The sequence below is a fragment of the Copadichromis virginalis genome, linkage group LG20 (genome assembly GCF_057382275.1).
Source record: "Copadichromis virginalis isolate Kocher_CV1m ecotype Utaka linkage group LG20, C_Virginalis_male_GT1.1, whole genome shotgun sequence".
Lineage (NCBI taxonomy): Eukaryota > Metazoa > Chordata > Actinopteri > Cichliformes > Cichlidae > Copadichromis > Copadichromis virginalis.
Window position 1 is genome coordinate 20,069,569 of NC_140637.1, and position 18,134 is coordinate 20,087,702.

Sequence of the window (18,134 nt, forward strand, 5' to 3'; positions counted from 1 at the left end):
TATTTTGCACTATGGAATATTTTTGATCCAGGCAGCCAGAGGATCTGAAGATTAGTATTGGTTTTTAGATTTGTCCCCTGTGTACAAAGATTTTCTCTGAACTTTTCAGTTATATGTATCGTAAATGAGAAAATCTCCAATCTTTGCATTTGGTTCATAATTTGTTCAATCATTTGCCACACAGTTTTTAACACATTGGAGAACTCATCACTGTCGCCATTTCTGAAAGTTTCAACTCCTCTTGGATGTTCTCCCAACAAGGTGCTAGAAACTAAATTAATTTTGAGGCCTCAACAGGTTTTTTTAAAGACTGAAACACATTTTCAAGATCATCATCCGACCCATATCCAGATGTCTTCCCATGCGGATGCTATTTTCAGTCCCATTTAGTTCCCTAGCACTTGTGCATCTGTACTCCTTACCAGTTCTTTGTCCAGTATGTCAGCAGTATAGGGTTATGGTGATGGATGTCAGAGATCACCTATGGGCAAAGTGAGCAGCTATAGCTCTCAGGTCAAGGCATTTTTTCACAGATCTCATTTCCCAAGTAATGCATTAAATTATCATTATTATAAGATTCATAAAAAATTGAGTCTGCCTCGCTCTTGGTTCATTTTGCACCTCCACATATAGCCGACACTTGCAACACAGGTATCTGAGCATGCTTGGGTGCACACAAACAGGTACATGTCTGGACTTCTGTGCTGCTTTGAAGTCACTGAAGCAATGAAGCTCAACCATCATCATCAAATGAGAAAAGATCTGTATTTTTCGACTGCTGGACTCAGCTGTCTAGGACTAGGCAGTTGAAGAATGAAAGTGTGACAGATGAAATATTTTACACACAAAACACAAGCTGGACCAAAAATGTACTCCTGGTGTGTGTGTTTCTCTTTCACCTGTGCCCTCTTCTCCTGCTTGGGCTACACAGTGTGCATTATTGAGGGTATGCTACTGGCCATTAGCAATGCCGAAAGCAACAGTATGGCATCTGGACTGTGGAGGAAATCACCCAACCATATTACAGTTATCCTTTAATTTGATTTTCATTTTGTGGAAGTGCATAACTTGCAGCGAGCAAAGATTGTGTTGCTTAAAAAAAATGTGTACTGGCACATAATGGCGTGCAATTATTTAAGTTCATTCCAGAACTCTGCGTGTTGATGGTCACAGTCTGAATTTGTAATACATTAATGTTTAGAACCTGGGTTCAAGTTAAAACATTTGTATATCACAAATGTCAACATGCAAGTGGTCTTCCAACGGGTGACTTAAAAATAGCAGCAGTGCTGAAAACCCAGAGATGTAAGAAAAGAGAACCTCAAAAAGAAGACTGACCCAATTTCAATAACAGGATTATTATATTTTTACTTAGACTAATTGCTTAATTTAAATAAAAAGTATATACAGTGTATGCAGTATATTGTTTGTATCTCAGCTACTCAAAGGTTTTATTGAGAAGAAAAATTTGGTTTGTGCAGTGGGAATAAAGCTAAAGCAAAAGTTGATTTTACAGATAACACTTAATTGCATTGTTGTAATAATTTCTTAGTGCTGGAGTCATTGCAGGAAAAAAAAACTATAAGATTTAAATTCATTTCAGTTTTGTTTATATATAGCGCCAAATTACATCAATAGTTGCCTTGTCGCACTTTATGTTGTAAGGTAAAGAACCTACAATAATTATTTAAAAATCATTACATTCATTGTTATTTTATCTTATTCTTTGTGCATATGGATGGATTAGATCATAGGTGTCAAACTCTGGCCCGCGGGCCAAATTTGGCCCGCAGCCTACTTACATTTGGCCCGCGAAGCCATACCAAATTACTATCAGAGCTGGCCTACTGGTATTATACAGCTAATATATATATTGTTTAGTATTAAACTTTGCTTGTTCCATATTCAGTTTTTCAGCAAAACGTGTTTGAGTCCATAAGAAAAGATTCATTCTTATATCTGGAGGAATAAATATATTTCAATAAATATTAACGTTAGCCCGCGACTTTGTTCCAGTTTTGAATTTTGGCCCACTGTGTATTTGAGTTTGACACCCCTGGATTAGATGGATTCGTATGCTTAAGAATAATGCTGTAAAAAATATAGTTAAATTAGAAATCGCACTGTTTAAAATAAAAAAATCAGATGCATCCATTTTGACAGGGCCTTGTGATGGATGAGTATATCCTGCTTGGAAAAATTACAAAATGAATAGAAAAGGAAATTATTACACCAGTCTGGCTAAAAAAGAAAGAAAAAAAGAGTGGTACAAAAAGTTATGATAATAACTTGGTAAATCTGTTGCTGTTAGTAAATACACCAATCAGGCATAACATTATGAGCTACTGCCTAAAGCTGGGCATACACTGTGCGATTTTGAGACACTGGCCCATTTCGAGACTATTTTTCAGTCGTGCGACTGTTTTGGGGATCGCCCCGAGTTCGGCCTTACTTGTGTGTCATGCATCCCATGTTGTATACATGGGATAACGAGAAGCGATTAAAACCTCACGATCAGCTCCCGATCAGCAATCATATGGTCACAAGAAAATCAAACCTGTTTGAAATCCTGTCGTCCCCTTGTGAGGGTTTCAACGCAAACTCTCACACTGCGCACGCGCAAACACAGAAATGGAAGTGAAAAAGACGGAGTAGCATGGCAGCGCAGCGCGTAGAACTTTTCGATGTGGCCTCACAAAATTATCACGACTGCATCAACCATGAAAAGAGTTGGATGGACATTGCTGCTCAATTGCAGCTGCCTGGTCAATGTTTTTCATTAGCAATATAGCAAAGTTGATGGTGGTGGTGTGTGTGTGTCTGTGTGAGTGAAAGACAGAAAGAGGGGGAGAGCAAGTGACAGATTTTGTGTTATAAACCTCATGTTATAGACGCACAGTGTGAGCACTCAGGTCGCATCAGAGCATCGGGCCGTATAGTGTGAGACCGTGAATAGGGACCCATGAACTTCTAACCCCTGCGATTCAATCGTACAATTTAAGCAGGAGCTGAATAACGCGACTGAAAAAATTGCACAGTGTATATATAAAATAAAATGTGGTTCATCAGATCAGGCCACCTTCTTCCATTCCCCTGTGGTCTAGTTCTGCTGGTCACGTTCTGTTTTTTGGCGGTGGAGGGGGGTCACTACAGGCACCCTGACTGGTCTGTGGCTATGCAGCCCATTACACAACAAACTCCAATGTACTGTACGAACCAGCTTGAACTTTTTCGACAATTTGAGCCTCAGGAGCTTGTTTGTTGGAACAGACCACATGGAACAACTTTCACTCCCGAAATGCATTAGTGAGCCTTGCCCTCCCATGACCTGTTGCTGGTTCACCACGGTTCCTTACTTTAATCACTTTTGATAGATACTGCCTGCTGTAGACCCAGAACTCTCCACAAAAGCTGCAGTTTTGGAGATGTTCTTACCCAGTCATCTAGCCATCACAATTTGACTTTGATCAAAACTCAATCCTTACCCTTACCCATGTGTCCTACTTCTAAAACAGCAATTTTGGGGATAAAAAATGTTCACTTGCCCCCTAGTTATATCCCACCCACTAACAAATGCCCATCATGAAGAGACAATCAGTATTATTCACTTTGCCTGACAGTAGTCATGATATTTTGCCAAATCAGTGTATATTAAATATTCTACCTCAAGTCCATTGACAGAAAAAGGGGGGACTGCTGTCAGGTTGTGTTTGGGTATGCCTGTGGTGCAGCTTTCAAAACGACCTCATGGGAGCTAGATACTGATTCATTGCTATTTAAACTTTAAGCCAACTGCAGTTAGCTGCCACATCGACGCTCTGTGTTTTTCACAGTGCAATAACTGATTTCCTGACAGATTTAGTACATCTGTCAGTAAATACACCAGAAAAACAACAAAAGCAATATTTACAATTAACACGTATAGTGAGCAGGGAAAAGTAAAGCTGTTTTTACTGAAGTCTGCAGCAAATATCAGTTGTTGACACCTGGCCCACTCTTGTTTTTTCACTAATAGTAGGACACTATGAAGACACCTCATCTGATAGTGGTTAGGTTAATCAAAGAAATAGTAGATGGAACCTTTGCCTTAAGTCCTCATGAGGATCCTGAATGTCAAGGTGTTAATCGGTTGGTGTTTGTGTTCATTTTCATTATAATGATGTCTGACGGTATGGGACAGTGGAAATTATGCAAAGGATGAGAACAGGATTAAAGCAGAAATGTACCTTCAGAAGACCAAAGTTTGTGACTGAAAAACTCCCTTGCTGAACATTTATTGAAACTTCAGCACAAATACCTAAAGTGACGACATTCTTAATTTTAGTCAATAAATAAGGAGTTTCATAGATATGTGTTCTGAACAACTGAAAAAGATTTGCATCATAACTTTGCACCTACTCACTGTGGCAAATGCTTGTTTCTTTCTCACTTTGACTCACATACACAGTAGCCTAATCACACAAATAAAGATTCTTCATGATTTAGCTCATAGAAGTGACTCACTTGCATGTTTGTTCCTTTGCTCTATCCTTATTTTTTTATATTGTTCATTTTGTCTTAAGCCTTTCTGCTTGACAGTGGACAAAAGAAAGCAGTAAAATCTCTGCAGATGACGCACTAAATCCCTGATCTTTTATTTTCTTGCTTTTCCAAATTCTTTTTACAATCTACGGTGCTTCCTGTCTCTCTGAAGATGTGTCATTGTTTCCTCTTTCTTTTAGCAATTTGGGTTTTCTAACCATAATGTTCATCATTTCTGGAAGTTCACTTTTTCTGTTCATTTAATTTTTATTGATGTAGTGCAAACTCACAATAAGTCACCTCAAGGCACCTTATAATCCAAGGTTAAGAGCCTACATTACTCATACAAAGTCTCCTTGATTTCCTTCACATTGCATTGATTTAAGCCTCCTGCTTCATAATAATGGTCATGCCATACACTGACCTAAAAAAGCTCATCTTTCCCATTCCTGCTAAGCTGAGGCTACACTGTGCCATCCGTCCTAATCCCACAATAAATACTCAAACACTTCCACATGTGAACATTAAGACTTCCAAACCACACCATACAACGTCAACAGGACTTTGTGTGGTCTTGCAGAGGTTGGATGGTATTTGTCTGATATTCCAAATGGGACCAGTGTATTATATGTTATGCATAAAATTCATCAGTTTTATAAGTGGAAAGGCTGAAAAATGCACGCATTATTTGTGTTAGGGTTCAAAAGCTGTGTTTATAAATAGCAATTTAAAAAGTTTTGCCTAACAGAGTAGTATGCAAAGCTGGGATGTTTTATTGCACTTGTGCAGTTTATCAATTTATATATGCAATACAAATTGCATATATTTTCTTTTTTTTGGTGTTTTAGCTGTTGAACAAAAATAATTTACTCTCACAATAAAACTGAAGTTAAATATGTAAAAGTATAATAAATATAGTAAAATCATTATCAATCATTTTTAAAAATTATTAGCATGGTTAAATATGGGATTAACTATTTAGAATAACCTGTAATAGTCACATTACCTGTCCTCAGGGGCACTTTGATTATACAGGTTTACACACAAGCCTTTATTGTTGGTTGTCTTTGGTTGAGCTAACATAAAATGTTGTCATTTCATTCAGCTGTAATTCATAAATAGCAACAATTAACTTTATATCAATACCAAGTTCAGGTTTTGGGCTGGATTATTAACGTCCTTTTGGAAACATCCTCATCAATACAACTGGCTTTATATTGTAATGTTTTTGCTTATTATCCCAGTGGCTCTGCACTAATATATCAGAGCTATTTGTATGTGTCTTATGCACAGACAGCTATTTACACAGCAAGTCCAATACACAGTAGGAGGCAGTGTGATTTATGAAGATCTGATGTTAGTTTTTCTTATGAAATTTTATTTGGAAGAACTTGTGTTATTATGTCAGGCACAGGAAGTCAGTAGATTATGATTTTCCTCCTTATAGCAGAACTCTAAAGCACATTTATCAAACATTTTGTGTGCATGTGAAATTTGTAATCTAAATATAAATGATACATTGGGTCTATTTTTCAGTAGTTTGGAATCACAGAACTATGCCTGTGTGGTTAATTCTCATTCATAGTGATAAATGTGAAGTGTGTTCATGAGACTCAACACGCTTTTTTAATGCCTCAGCATTCCACAGTAAACAATAATTGCTGATAAATTTTAAAAAGCCTTTGAGAGGAAAACAAATACACCCCAGGAGTGCAGAGGTTTTGGAAAGTCTGTCCTTTTTTTTGTACAAGAGTTACCAAACACATAGTACTGAAGTCATACAAAATGTACATGGAATATAGATGTATACAAAAAAGGATCTTTTTCTTTTTCTTCCACTGAGTGGAACCGGAAAACAATAACTGCACATATACAGTTCACTTGCTAGCATTACTCTGGATAGACAGAGTAATATAGTTATATGCCAGAATGAAAGTATTCATGGAGCAATGAGCAAACAAAGACTTCTCCACAATAGATTTCAAATATCCGCCTATACTGGGCTTTATTGTGAACTCAGCATCTACAAAAAATAAATAAATAAATAAAATGGGTGATTGCCCCAACAATAGCATATAAAAACACATTTTACTAAGGTTTGATATTTGATTAACCAAAAATTAAACACATAAAACTCAGTGTATTCAGAGTTGTTTGAACTTTAGCTCAGTTTGTTGTTGTTTTTTAATGCAAAACTAAAAAATAAACAAATAAATTAAGATAAATGCAAGACTTCTCACTGCAAACAGTGAGGAGAGTAAAGCCAGGCAGTGCTAATGATGCTGAAAAGCAAATATTAAGTGTAGCTGTACATGCAAATTTAAAATGCCTAAACTGCTCTTGGATTAATCATTGTAGCTCCAAAGTACAACATTTTACCTTGTTATCATTTAGAGTATGTTTAACCAGGCTGAATTGGTTAATCTAAAAAAAACAAAAAAACAAATTAAGAAGTGCTATAAATTTCCTTAATATCATTGTAGGGAAGCATTTGATGTATTATACAATAAAGTTTGTGTTTTTTTAAACAGCAGGTTTATGTTAAATGTTCATGAGCCTGTACTTGTGAGTCTCTGTGCCTGTAATTCAGTTTTTGCCTCTTCTAATTTTACAGTCATAAAATCACCAAAAGGAATTTTTTTAAATCACCTAACCTATTATTATCTGGCCGTATAAACTACAAGTTTATTCACACATCTGGCAATTTGAATCCGAATCTTATAGATGGGACTCTGAATCTGATACAGAACTTGTAAATCTTTATATTTACTGTTTAGTATCTGAGCAGTTAATGGGGTGCAAGACCAGTTTTTATTCATGGATTTGCAGTAAGAAATTGTGATTTTTTTTTTTTTTTTTTTTTTTAAAGATGCCACTTACTTGTTTATCTAGTGTGCCATGTTGGTTCTTATCACAGTTAGATTTATTTGATAGACTGTTCTGAGAGATTTCTTCATATTTACAGAATGGCCTCTTGTGCTTTTTTTCCCAACAGCTAATAAGGACAGTGAACAGGTAGAGGCTGAGAAGGAAGCTGTATCTCCTTCAGCACAATCTCCAGAAGACCCTTCACTAGATGCAAGTCTCCTTTCTAAACCTACCACTGAAGCAGCCCAGCCACAAAGCCACTGTGAAGAAGGAGCAAAGGAAACTGTAAACAGTGACTTGCCAAAGCATCAGTCATCAGAATCAGATCCCCTAATAACACCCGCCCCAGAAAAATCTAGCCCGACTCCAGCCACATCGTCCCCAACCACCTCAGCGCGCAGACATCATGAGACTGGGGCTCTTATGATAACGAAGACCACATATGTTATACCAAAGAAGCAGTCTGGATCTCAGTCTCCATCAAGCCACACATTAGTCTCAGCATCATGCCAGAAGCTGTCTTCAGCCCCCACACCCCTGAATGAAACCCGAAATCTGCCGGTGCCACCCGCACCCAGTGCACCCTCCTCCAGGCCCTCTCAACCCAATAACCAGGTCAGACAGAGTATCCAGCGCTCTCTCACCAGCATCCTGTTCAAAAGGTGAGAACTATATCACTGATTAAATGAAAGTCACAGCCTTAGGTTTTTTTATTGCACATATTCTGCTTTTTTGGGGGAGTAAATGTAACATGAGATTATTAAAAACATATAATAATAGGTCTAGTAGAAAAAAATGTAAGTATAGTATCTTTTTGTTTTTTAAAAATGACACTTGAGCATGCAGTAATGAACTGCGCTGAGGGAACCAACATTTGTTTTATTTGCCTTCCACAATTCAGAATCATTCTCATCTCGGTGACTGGTTATTAAGTAGCATTACCAACACAGTGAAAATAAGTGTCCTAGACAATTTAACAGTTTTCTCAAACTAAGCTTTAAATTTTTTCAGTAAATGTCTCTCAGTCTTGAAAAACAGCATATTTCTGGACTAACTGTTTTTCTTTTTCCATTTGCTAAGGGTGTGTGAATGTGAGGATTTGGAGATGTCTGAAAGCGAAGCTGCAAAGCTTGTTGCAAGCATTGAGATGGAGATGTTTGACATATTTCGCAACACAGACAGCAAATACATGAACAAGTACAGAACTATAATGTTCAACCTAAAAGACCCAAGAAACAAGGTATGTTGAAATTTGTTAACACCAATTTTAGTTTATGTACATATAAATATAAATCAAATTGACAATCTACTTCTTTATGTCTTCTAGGGCTTGTTATACTGTGTGGTACATGGCGATATCAATCCTTTCAGACTAGTTAGGATGAGCCAGAAGGATATGCAGGCTACCAAGGCACCTGAGCCAAGTGTGAAAGAAACAACAGTGGTAAATAGTATTAGTCATAAACCATATCAGTGAAATAAAATTGTATTGTATGCTTCTACTTGATATCAGGCCCGATAAAGATCAGCCAATGCTTTTGTCATAAGTGATTATCTTAAATGGTTGCTTATGTCTTTCTAGGTTAAGGATACAGCTGCTAAAATAAGTTTGCCCAAGCCTGAAGCAGTTAAGGTTGATTTACCCAGTTTGAATCCTGCAAAATCTGACAGAAAACCTGATAGCATGGTATGTACCTATCTTATTTAAATTAAACAGTTGGATACACAGTTTTTATGGTGATTATGCTGTGTCTTTTACATCATATTTTTTTTCATGACGCGTTACATCAACATCGACTAAGAATTGTTTTTTTGTGTTCTTGTGTTGGTATATGTTGCTTTACAGGAACAGAAGAGAAGTCTTCCTGCTCCTGCAGTCAAGCCCAGGGCAAGCCAAACAAGCCTGGCCAATGCAGTGCCAGATGTTCTTGCCTGCATGCTAAAAGACACAACATCAGAGCACAAAACTCATCTATTTGACTTAAAATGCAAGATATGCACAGGTAAATTTAAAAAACGATGAGAATAAATGTAAAAACTACTAGACATCATTGTCTGCTGATTAGCTGTTAAATTCAGATTTTTAAAAGTAGTTTGTCGTTCCTTCCTAAAGGCCAAATGCAACCTATGGAAGAGGAGGAACCTGCAAAGAAAAAATCCAAGCTATCTGTATCCAGAGATAAGCACGAACCATCTTGGAGAAAGTCTGCAGGGGGTGACTCCCCACTTCTGGCACCACCTGACTCTCCTGACATGGATTCTCCAGCATCCAACCTATTGGACCCTTCATCCCATTTCAATATTGATTCTGCTGCACTGACTATAGTGGAATCACCTGCTTCTCCTGTAATGGATTCTCCAGCCTCCCCCACTTTAGAATCTCCTGCTTCTCCTACCATAGAGTCCCCTGCATCCCCAACTCCAGATACCTCTAAAGCTACTGCACCAAAAAGACCATATATACCAGTTTTGGTTCCACCTGTTTCCACGGTAACCATTACACAGCGTCGTGATCCCCGCACTGCAAACAGGTTCTCAGCTTCGTCTAGTAGCACCTTTGGTTCCAGTAACACAACTCATAAACGGGCAGCTCCTTATGCTCTTGTTAAAGAAAACATTGCATCGAACGTAGCATCATCACTACCACCAACCAAAACAGTACCTAAATCCATCTTAATGAAGCCATCTTCCACTGCTGATCCCAGACTTTATGGACCACGCTCGAGGTATAAAGAACTCCAAGCCAATGTTTTTTTGCTTTTTGTTTTAAATTTGTCCAGAAGCTGGGCATTGTGTACATGTGATTGTTGTGGTTTCTGTTTCAGAACCGTGATCTCTGAATCTCCAGCTGATGGTGAGACAACTCAGTTCCTGGCAAAGCAGGAAATACTGTGGAAGGGTTTTCTAAACATGCTCACTGTAGCCAAGTTTGTCACCAAGGGATATCTGGTGTCAGGATCTCCTGAAAATCTTAAAGCGGTATTGTAATGCATGATATTAATTACATTTTTTACTGGCTATATCAAAAGGATTTATAATTGTCACTGGGTGGAGATATAAAAAGCATTTATTTTTGTGGTTTGTATAGGATCTACCTGACACTATACAAATTGGAGGACGAATCATGCCTCAAACAGTGTGGGACTACGTTGCAAAACTAAAGACCTCAGTTACAAAGGCAAGCAGAATATACTGTATTTCTTTTTGCATCTTACCACATATAATAATGTTGAGGCTACATCAGTATTTTACATGCACTTTTGTTTGCTTTGTATTTGTTAGGAGTTATGTGTGATCCGGTTTCACCCTGCAACAGAGGAAGAGGAGGTCGCCTATGTCTCCCTTTTTTCCTATTTCAGCAGCAGAGGTCGTTTCGGTGTGGTCGCCAATAGCAGCCGTTCCATCAAAGATGTATACCTTGTCCCACTCAGTGCAAAGGAACCAATCCCATCTATGCTACAACCTCTTGAAGGACCAGGTGTGAAATGCTTTGACTGCTGCCTATTCATAAATAATTGACATTTTTCTGTTTTATATGTTTGAATATGTGAGGGTTCATACCAAAACCATACCAGAGAGTTGTTAGACTTAGTGTGTTTTCTAATGTGTTATCTAATTTTTTTCCAGGACTTGAAAGAAACCGCCCCAATCTTCTTCTTGGTCTAGCAATCGTCCAGAAGGTCAAACGTCCAGGAAGTTTGCCACAGGAAATGGAAGACAAAAGACCCAAAGTTCATATGTCCAAGGACCCTATGTGGATCCCAAAACCACCAGTCCTTTACGGTTCTGACAAATTGGAGATATTCCAACCCTATGATCCAGAGACTCCTGCTAGTACCACCCCTCCTGGTTCACCATCATGCCCTGGGTCACCAACAGACTCTTCCTCCTCTGGCTCAGTCACCATACCATCTCTATTAACTTCTGTTAAAGCGGCCCCTTCTGTTTCTACCTCAGCCACTATTGCTGCAACACAGTCCACCTTTAACAGCAGCTCTGATAAAAATCCCATTATTGCATCCAGTGATAAGACACCACTACAGACAATCTTGAGTACCTTGTTTCGTAGTAATCAGGCTGACTCCACTGTCTCTGATGGACGTTCTACAAAAACAACAGTAACTGTTAAGAAGAACCCAGTGCTTTCTGGATCAGTGGTGGATCCAATTGTCCAACAGTATGGACACAAAACCAAAGCCAAGGAGATTGAAGATGAAAATGACTTTGACCGACCATATGACCCAGAGGAAGAATATGATCCAGCAATGGGATATGCAACCGTTGCTCCACAGACCACAGAAAAAATTAAAGCTGATGCCCCAGCATTATCAAGCTTTGTGGAAGATGATGTGGCCTATGATCCAGAGGACGACACTATCTTTGAATATATTCAAAGTAATACTCCTGTAGCAAAGCCCCCTGTTACAACTCAAACATTTGATTCTCCATCATGCCCAGTGACGGTTTCCACTTCTTCCCCAGCACAAACTTCTGCTCCAGTTGCAGTCATGCCACAACTCCCTACGGGCACAGTGGTTGTCTCAGCTGCAACACTAAGTGAACAACAGAGGATGCTTGAGGAACTCAATAAACAAATTGAAGAGCAAAAACGGCAGTTAAAAGAGCAGGAGGAAGCACTACGTCAGCAGAGAGAGGCTGTGGGAATGTTCATGGCTCACTTTTCTGTTTCGGATTCACTTATGTCTCCCCCACAAAAATCTTTGCCGCTTAACCAACTGTCCTCTCTGCAGAAAGGTATTATAAAAACAGAGTCAAAATCTTCAGAAACAACAGACAAGGCTACCCCCCTTACAGAGACTGTGGACAATTCAAATTTGGATTCACAAGCTGTGAAAGTAGAAGACGCAACACCTGTCAAAAATTTAGGAAATGATACAGATGGTGTTGCAAAGCAAGATGAAACACAGAAAGGTGTGGAATCTGACAAATATTCATCTGCTGGAGAGATTGAAGATTCTGATGTAGCTTATGATCCTGAGGATGAATCACTTTTCAATGAAATTCAAGATGATGTTTTTAAGGGGGGAACTGTAACAACTATGGACTCTGTGTCTAGAGCAAGGTATGGTGGCTCTCACAAGGGTATGTCTCCAAATTCATACCACAGTAGAAAACGAAGGTCATCACCAAAAAAGCGGAGTCATCGGGAAAGGGACCGCCACAGAAGTCCTTCAAGACAGTCACAGCATCGTTCTCGTTCTCGGTCCCGAAGACGCAGAGAAAAGGATAGACACAGAAAGAGTGAAAGAGACAGGTCAAGACACAGAGTTAGAGATCCATCTGAACGGCAGGGACGCCATCGCAAAGATCATACCACACGCCGGCATTCTCTTGGGCGTAGAAGATCCTCATCTTCTTCTAGAAAAACAGAATCTGTGTCAGTTTCACCAAAACTGAACAGAGGACCCTTGCCTCAGGTCCCTGAGAAATCAAAACATGCAAGTGTTCCATGCAGTTCTCTAGACTCTGCTGGACAATTTGAAGAGAGTAACATATCACATGTTACAATCAAAAGTGATCCAGATGGACAAAAATCAGAGTGTAATCATGTTGAGAGCTCTGAAAAACACTCACACGAACCTCTATGTAATGTGAAGCTTGAGATTTCCGAACCACCAAAATTTCAGGAGCTTCAAAAGATTTCACTGAGTGACCATGATATGACACAGCAAAATAAACTCTATAAACAGGACAATTTGTTTCACAGCAAACTTGACAGTACAATTCCTCTTAGAGAAATTGATCCACCTATTCGAGATTCTCCCCAAAGCCCAGATCCAGAACCACAGTTTGTGAAACCTAGCAGCATAGAAAAGAATGACTCTGTTAGAACTGATGAAGTCAGCGATTCAAGGGAAGATATTAGAGTCTTTGAAAATAATTGTTTGCCAATTTGTGGTCAAGCAATGGTGTCTGTTGGAGATGTGATCTCAAATATTAAAAGCATGGATTTTAGAGCATTGAATCTGAAAGCTTTTGGTGCCAAGGGACAAGGTCTGACAGAGACACATAATGAGACACTAGCAGACAATCCTTGCTTCAAGCATTCAGAAACAAAGGGTCAAGAGGGAGGATATTCAAATCCAAGTACAATCTTAGGAATGAGAGAACAAGGTATTCAACATCAAAATACTGTAATAACTGGTTCATGGCCAGCCTTGAGAGATTCAGAAATGAGAAGTGAAGCACTAGATAGTAATAATGCTGGTGTGCCTTTTATTTCTGGTGTAAATCCAGAAATAAAATGCCCAAGTCCTGATGTTACACAAAATATTGTACCTACTGTTACAAATTTGTATATGGGAGAGGCAAGCCTCCAGCGCAAAAGACAAGTTAACATCATGAAGGGCCCTTTGTCTGACAGATCTGCACCTGGTAATGTTGGTCCAGGTCCAAGGGATTCTTTATCAGCTGTGTATCATCTAAATACAGATATGAGCGGGCTGTTTGAAGTTAATGAGAGAAACCAAAATGTTAGTTGTGTGCAGGAAGGTTTACAGTGTCCAAAGACAAATGAACATAGATCAGAGCCAGAAAACATAGATATCAGGAAAGATGTGAAAAAAATGGGAACAAAGCAGTCATTTGGGGGTCCACAGGTAGAAGCTATGGCTCCAGATAGTAGTGGAGGTGGTAGAGGACAAAAAGATAAAGATGAAGGTCAGATTTTTAGATCTGATGTAAGTAGTGGGATGAGGGAGTCAGGTCCATTGTTTATGGGCTTAGGAAGACCTCCAAAGACAAGACATGATGGCAGTATGGCTTTTGAAGAAAGGTGCCCCCGTAAAAGTACTCTTCAGCCACATGGCACAAATGCAGATTTTGGCAAGCTTGGTGGCAGTCATGCAGATGCAGTTAATTCAAACATGTTGAATTCAGATTGGAGAGGTCAAGGACTAAGGGATAAGGAGAATCAAAATAAACATATAAGTGCTCTAGATTGGAATGGCCCAGGATCAGACATAAGAGATCATTGGAGAGGGTCAGATTCAGTCAGGGAAGCACCATTGGTACAAGATGAATGGAGTGTCCATTTGTCTGATAGAAGAGGTTCAAACATGGAAAGCCAGGGACCTTACACGGGAGGGAGTGGAGGCCCAGAATTCGGACAACCAGGGGCTGAAATGAGAGGTCCAAACATGCAGTATCCAAAGCTTAATAGTGGAGGACCAGAGGACTCACACCTCATGGAAGAAGGACTTGAAAGGATAGACCCCATTATAGACAATCAAGGACCTGACTTAGGAATACCAGGGGCTTCAGATTTTGTGGGACCAGAACCTAAAAGAAGAAGTGTAGCCATGGAGGTTGCTGGACCTGACAAAAGAGGTCCTGTGGGTCCACATTTTAGAGGATTAGGACCTGAGAAAAAAGGTCCACATATGGAGCAAAAAGTACATGACATCAGGGGTCCTGGCGGTCCAGATTTCAGGGGAACCTGGGGTGAAAGGATGGGTCTGGATATGGCTGGTCCAGGGTCTGATAGTAGAGGTCCAGGAATTGAAAGGAGAGATTCCATGGAGGATCCTGGGACTAATAGGAGAGGGGCTGGGTGTCCAGAATTTAAAGGACCAGGGCATGAGAGGGAAAGTATGTCTATCGAAGGTCCTGGACATGAGAATAGACGACCTGGAGGTCCTGGGTTCAGGGGACCAGGACCTATAGAAGGTTCTGGGCCCGAGAGAAGAGGACCTGGAGGTCCTGATATCAGCAGGCTAGGGTCTGATTGTAGAGGTCTTGCTATGGGGCCTGGCAGAGTTTCACAAGGTCCAGATTTTAGTGGGCCAATAAATGAAATACCAAGTTTTCCTATGCATAGCCAAGAACCTGAAAGGAGAGGACCTGGAGAAATAAACACAAGTGGACAGGGTCCTGACAGGAGAGGTTCACATATTGGTGTTGCTGGGCCTGAAAGAATTGGTCCAGGTGTGGGAGATCTAGGGCCTCACAACAGAGGACGAGGTGGACCACATTTCAGGGGTCGTGGAAAAGAAGTTGGGTATCAAAATATGGAGATTCCAGGGCCTCATAGGAGGGGTCCAGAATTTGGTGCACAGCGGGTGGAAAGGCCAGGTTCTGATGTGGATCCTGGGCCTGACAGAATAGCTCTAGTAGGTCCAGACTACAGTGAAAAAAGATATCCAGATATGGAGGGCTCAAGACCAGGTTGGAGAAAATCAGATGGCCCTGATTTAAGAGTTCCAGGCTACAAACATGAAAGTTCAAATACTGAAGATCCAAGACATGGGGGAAGGGATGACTGGGTAGCGTGTGAACCTATTCAAGAAAACCCAGATTACCATGCCCCAGAACCTGATAGATTGGGCCAGAGCTTTAGAGGTCGAAGGCCTATGAGGAAAAACATTAGAAGACCAGGGCCCGGCTTCTGGGGTTCTGCTCCTGAGAGGAGAGGGCCAGACACAGAGGAACAAAGGTTAGATGAAAGAAGGACCAATATAGAATTCTTAGGACAAGACAGAGAATGCTCAGTGGATGACTGGGAAACATATGCTAGTAGAGGATTTGGACCTATCCAAGAGGGTCAAGATGAACAGGACCAAGAAGATATTAATCAAGGCCTATTTAGTGAATGGAGAGGCCCTGAAAGTAGTGGACCAGGTCCCATGCAGAATAGACCCAGTATGTTATTTCAAGGACCTGTAAGGGCTCGTAGACATAACTGGAATGCTCCTGGCTGCAGAAGTGCAGGGCCTGTTGAAGAAAATCCAGATATGGTATGCCCAGGGCCAAGTAGGGGAGGTCATGGAAATGATTGGACAGAGCTTGATAGAGAGGGTGCTGGGGAATTCTTTACAGGAGAAAGAGATCTAGACAATAGAGGACAAGACAGAAAAGCAGGGCCAGGATCACATATGCACAATCATCCAGATATGGGAAATGACTGGAGGCTGCCAAATGTCAGGGGAAAAATGAGAGGGCCAAACATTAAAGGGCGTGGGGCTCTCAGAGGAGGTCCAGGCCTGATGAATTCATGTCTAAACAGGAGGCAATTTGAGATGGAAGGCCCTGATAGAAGACCTCCAGCAGGTCGAGATCTAGGACCCCCAGGACCTGCAAACAGAAATCTAAGCATTGAAGCTCCAAGGTGTGATGGGAGATTTTCAGATAGTGGTGATCTAAGATCTGAAAGGCATAATGTAGAACCTGAAAATCCTGAACCAGGTAGACAAGGATTTGATTTCAGAAGGGAAAGTAGAGGTCCAAAAATGAGAAGTTTGGGGCCCAATAAAACAGACAGCAGGGGGCCATCACCTCAGCGTTCAGATTTTAGAAATGGACCTGGTAGGTGGGGTGACAACACTAGGTCTGAGCCAGATCCAAATAATGACATGCAGGTGTCAGATATAAGGGGGGCAGGTTATGTTAGTAGGGGCCCAAATATAAGGGGGAGAGATCCCAGGCAGAGAGGTCATACACCCATTAATGAACGAAGAGGTCCTCGTCCCATTGCAAGATTCCAACATCCTGGAGATCAACATTTGGCACAGTTTAATAGGCCCCGTGGCCCAGGTCCAAATAGCGGAGGAAAACCATTCCCTGGTTTTGAAAACCCACAAAATCAGCAAGCCATAAGACCTCAAAGACACAGAGGTGCCTTACTTCCCACTCCAAAAGAAGGTCTCATACGTTTCCCTAAAATATGATTGCTTGGATTTTGGCATGAAACTAAAACACATTTCCAACAGACAGAGCGGAGTAGATGTAGGTAAATTGATAACATGTAAAGAATGGGTAAAACCTGCTTGTAAGAAAGAAGAAAGAAAATAGCACACCTGAAGGTCCAATCATAAGGGAAGAAGAAACAAAGGATAAGGTCAATTTGAATGAAAAAATAATAATGGGTTTCAGAATTAAAAACAAACAAACAATTAACCTCTATTATCAGTGTTGGAAATTAAAGCAATGGTGAGCCAGATTAGTCACTGGGAAAAACATGCAGACCTTTAAGGACCTAAAGCTGAAGAATCAGACATCTAAAATTGCTTAGCATTGTTAGACTTGACAGAAATACCTTATAATGCCCAATGAATGTATTTCTTTTCTCACTGAGACTGACTACCCATGTGCTTGTTAAATTTTAATATGACATACAGGCAAAGCCATGCAAAAAATCCAACTTTGTAACTTGATAGAAAAGTGCTCAGAGATTACCATTTAAGTTTATTGTGTTGTAGTTTTTCTGTTTTCAAAGTAGATGCTTTTATTATTGTTTTTTTGATTATTAGTAAAAGTCCTGCTAAATATAATTTTCAGTTGTAAATTTAACTTTATTTGTATTTGTAGATTGACAAAGTCATAAATGTTTTGTACAGAAAATGTACAGTTTTTTTTTCTGTGTTTGTTTTTTTTAATAGCCAGACTGTCAATATGGTAGCTCTCATCTTCTTTTATGTAGTTCTGTTGGTTAAAAATGACCCGTTCCATTTCTTTTAGAATGCAAGAAGTCAATAAAGTAACACACTTTATATGAAGTCTTATTTTGTCACATTTAGATTGATAGCTTAAAACCAGTTAATTTAACAAGCAAATCTCATATCAAAGAAAAGTGACAGTTTTACTACCTTTATGGCAATAAATTATTCTGAGACATAAAAGCTGGATTATTTTATTTAAATACAAACTGCTAAAACTATTCGGTGAAACATTTCAGATCTTCTGATCACTGTAAAGATTACTCATGACTCTGAGGTATTAATTGTTAC

General features: G+C 39.8%; 1 protein-coding gene across 2 annotated transcripts in view; it reads left to right on the forward strand.

Annotated features, from left to right (window-relative positions):
• The window catches only part of LOC146684694 (uncharacterized), a 31,098-nt gene extending 13,201 nt beyond the window's left edge, over positions 1–17,897 (forward strand). For both annotated transcript variants that reach the window (XM_085444122.1, XM_085444125.1), the window contains exons 8-17: positions 7,517–8,051; positions 8,470–8,629; positions 8,717–8,833; positions 8,972–9,076; positions 9,236–9,392; positions 9,503–10,115; positions 10,215–10,368; positions 10,478–10,567; positions 10,672–10,867; positions 11,017–17,897. In XM_085444122.1, coding sequence (XP_085300248.1) covers positions 7,517–8,051; positions 8,470–8,629; positions 8,717–8,833; positions 8,972–9,076; positions 9,236–9,392; positions 9,503–10,115; positions 10,215–10,368; positions 10,478–10,567; positions 10,672–10,867; positions 11,017–17,075 — 8,186 coding nt within the window. In that variant the 3' untranslated portion in view covers positions 17,076–17,897. The remainder of the gene's footprint in view (positions 1–7,516; positions 8,052–8,469; positions 8,630–8,716; positions 8,834–8,971; positions 9,077–9,235; positions 9,393–9,502; positions 10,116–10,214; positions 10,369–10,477; positions 10,568–10,671; positions 10,868–11,016) is intronic.
• Positions 17,898–18,134: the final 237 nt, after the last annotated feature.